At 54.4% G+C, this 2802-nt stretch overlaps 1 protein-coding gene and 1 long non-coding RNA gene across 3 annotated transcripts in view; both read left to right on the forward strand.

Moving 5' to 3' along the window:
* Positions 1–2802, forward strand: part of PKM (pyruvate kinase, muscle) — a 16384-nt gene that overhangs the window by 12886 nt on the left and 696 nt on the right. For both annotated transcript variants that reach the window (XM_019471964.1, XM_019471965.1), the window contains exon 9: positions 2121–2302. In XM_019471964.1, coding sequence (XP_019327509.1) covers positions 2121–2302 — 182 coding nt within the window. The remainder of the gene's footprint in view (positions 1–2120; positions 2303–2802) is intronic.
* Positions 119–1070, forward strand: LOC109279463. The gene is made up of 2 exons (XR_002086176.1): positions 119–153; positions 354–1070. It is a non-coding gene; the product is annotated as an uncharacterized LOC109279463 (long non-coding RNA).

A 2802-nucleotide genomic window follows, 5' to 3' on the forward strand; every position in this document is an offset into this window, starting at 1 on the left:
GTAAGCTCACTGAACAGGCAGACATCTCATCTGGCAGCAGCAGCCAAGTGCCGCCTGCGCTCTCAGGCGAGCTCAGTTCAGTGGATCTATTTCTTTTTTTTTTTTTTTTTTTAATCGAGGCCTTGGCCTTTCGTAGTAGCATCCAAACTATAGGTCCCTCGCTGAACCTTTCAGGCATCAGCCCTGCTTGGCTAAGCCCGAGGGGCGAAGAGGGACTGCTTAGCCTAGAAGTGTTAGGCAGGGAAACTGAAAGCGTTGGAAATTTCCTCTTACAGGCTTCCTTATGCCTGCCTGCGAGTAATCTCACTGAACAGGCAGACATCTGGCAGGGACCCAGCAGCTCCAAACTATAGGTCCCTCGCTGAACCTTTCAGGCATCAGCCCTGCTTGGCTAAGCCCGAGGGGCGAAGAGGGACTGCTTAGCCTAGAAGTGTTAGGCAGGGAAACTGAAAGCGTTGGAAATTTCCTCTTACAGGCTTCCTTATGCCTGCCTGCGAGTAATCTCACTGAACAGGCAGACATCTGGCAGGGACCCAGCAGCCAAGTGCCGCCTGCGCTCTCAGGCGAGCTCAGTGCCTTGGCTGCAGGTGAGAGACAGCAATGCAGACGCGCTGGAACTATATAGTTTGGGATTTCTGTCCAGCGACGGTGACAACCACCGAGTAGAGACTCACTCTTCTAGTTGCGGAGAGGAAGCTGAAGCGTTGCTGATCAGCTTTTTCATCTAGAGGAACTAGGCTGCCCACCCTCAAAGCACGTCGAACCGTAAGTCTCAGACTGCTTTCTGGAAGAGAATCTGAATTTCTTGCACTGGATTCGGACCAGAGAAATAGTGCAGCAGCAGAGATGTGATTATATGCGCTGGGCATGGTCTACCTGAAGAACTGGACCATCGGTGAATCCTTCACCCAAATGTACAGCTTAAAATGATTTGAAGCAGCCACTTTCTGCAGAGATGAGGAGTGACTGTAAGCACTGAGTTTCTGGATACCCTCGTGCTTCTAATGTTTCTTTGTAAAAGGTTCCAGTCTTACACTTGACCTTTTTAAAGAGATTTGAACTCTGATATTTGAATATTTTTAGCTGTGGATTCTGTTACAGCCTTTGAGTACCTGGGTCTCCTAGAGCTACCGGGAGGCTTCTTGGACAGCGTGGGAAGGATTGTCTGAGAGCTGGCACGTGTGTTTGGGTGCTTCGAGCAGACTGCTACTGCCTACTTGAAGCAGCAATCTTTGAGTATTGCTGAGCTTGGCTCCACTAAACAAGGCTGCAAAAGCTAGTGGAGATACTGGCATGCTCATGGAGCTGTAAATGTCGTGGCCTTGCAGTTTTAATCTCCATTTACTTGCAGATGCACTCTGTAAGCCGTGCCCGGGGAAGGGGAAGCCGTGGTCCCCACCCGGTGTGTGCTGCTTGCTATGTTAAGGCATTTTAAGGATTCTGTGCCCAACTTCCTGGTATAAATTTTGGCCTCGGTTGCATTTGCTTCCCGTTGGGCGCAAGAGCAGAGCTCTGCACGGAGGAACCGGCCTCTTTGCTGGCTTCAGCAGGTGAACGTGGCTGGGAGGCAAATGGCTTCCTCCTTGGCAAGCTTTGGGTAGCGCTGCTGGCGTGGGCTCTTTCCATCCCATAAACCGGGAGCTCCTCAAAACAGAAGGAACTTGCAGGGACCCCCATTGAGATGCCAAGGACTGCTTGCAGAGGCCAGAATAAATGGCACCTCGCCACCTTAACATAGCAACGGAGACAAATAAAGGCTTGTTTTCGGGGACCAAAACACGCAGATGGCACTTCCTAAACTCGGAGGCGAGGTGATTTTCACCGCAAGACTGGAGTAGGGACTGTTGCCAAGGGGCAGCCTTTGGTGGTGGTCCGCCCAGTTGCCTAACTGGGAATTCAGCAGAGCATCAAGCTCGTTGGCGAGCTTGGCTCTCGCCAGCATCTCCTGTGGTCATCCCTCCAGGGGTTTTGTGGAGCCCTCCAGGGCGACAGGCAAACCTCGCTGCTGCTTGTGCTGTGAGTGGAGGTGCCCCTCTGGCTGTACAGGAGCTTCCTCGAGCTCACTCTCAGGCGGCTGTGCCTGCGACGTGGTGCTTCACCTCGTGTCTGGTTCCTTCTAGGTCAGCACACCTGGTGTCCCGGTACCGCCCACGGGCTCCCATCATCGCTGTGACCCGTAATGACCAGACGGCACGCCAGGCCCACCTCTACCGGGGCATCTTCCCCGTCCTGTGCAAAGAACCAGCCCACGACGCGTGGGCGGAGGACGTGGACCTCCGTGTGAACCTGGGCATGAACGTTGGTGAGTTGACGCCGCTCCAGCCTCACCTGGGGAACGGTCTGGTGGGACGTGGTGGTCCTGAGCACCTCAGATGGTGCTTTTGGGGTTACCGATGGGAACCGGTGACAAAGGGAGAGGAACTGGCTGCCTCTGTGTTAACGGTATCCGATTGGGAAACGGGGGATGGCAGTTGCATAAGCACAACCACATCCGATTGGGAAATGGGACAGCGGGTTTGTCACGGCTGCCTTAAAATAGGTTCCAGCAGAAAACCAGGTTGGTTTTAACGTGATGAGCGCTTGAACTGTGATGCTCATCACTCCTGAGAGTCAAGAGAAGCCCGGAGCGGGGTGACTCCTTTCTCTGTCCCCTCTCCGAAGACCGTGCTGTTGAATTTCAAGCTCTGTGTCGCAGGGGAGCCCAAAGCAGAGGCGAAGGGTCCAAGATGGGCGGGCAGCGGGAGGACGGGGTCTTGGTGATCAACCCGGAGCCGCGGCTGCCCCGGGGCCGGCTGGCCCTCG

This window comes from Aptenodytes forsteri, unplaced genomic scaffold (genome assembly GCF_000699145.1).
Source record: "Aptenodytes forsteri isolate BGI_AS27 unplaced genomic scaffold, ASM69914v1 Scaffold258, whole genome shotgun sequence".
NCBI classification, from domain to species: domain Eukaryota; kingdom Metazoa; phylum Chordata; class Aves; order Sphenisciformes; family Spheniscidae; genus Aptenodytes; species Aptenodytes forsteri.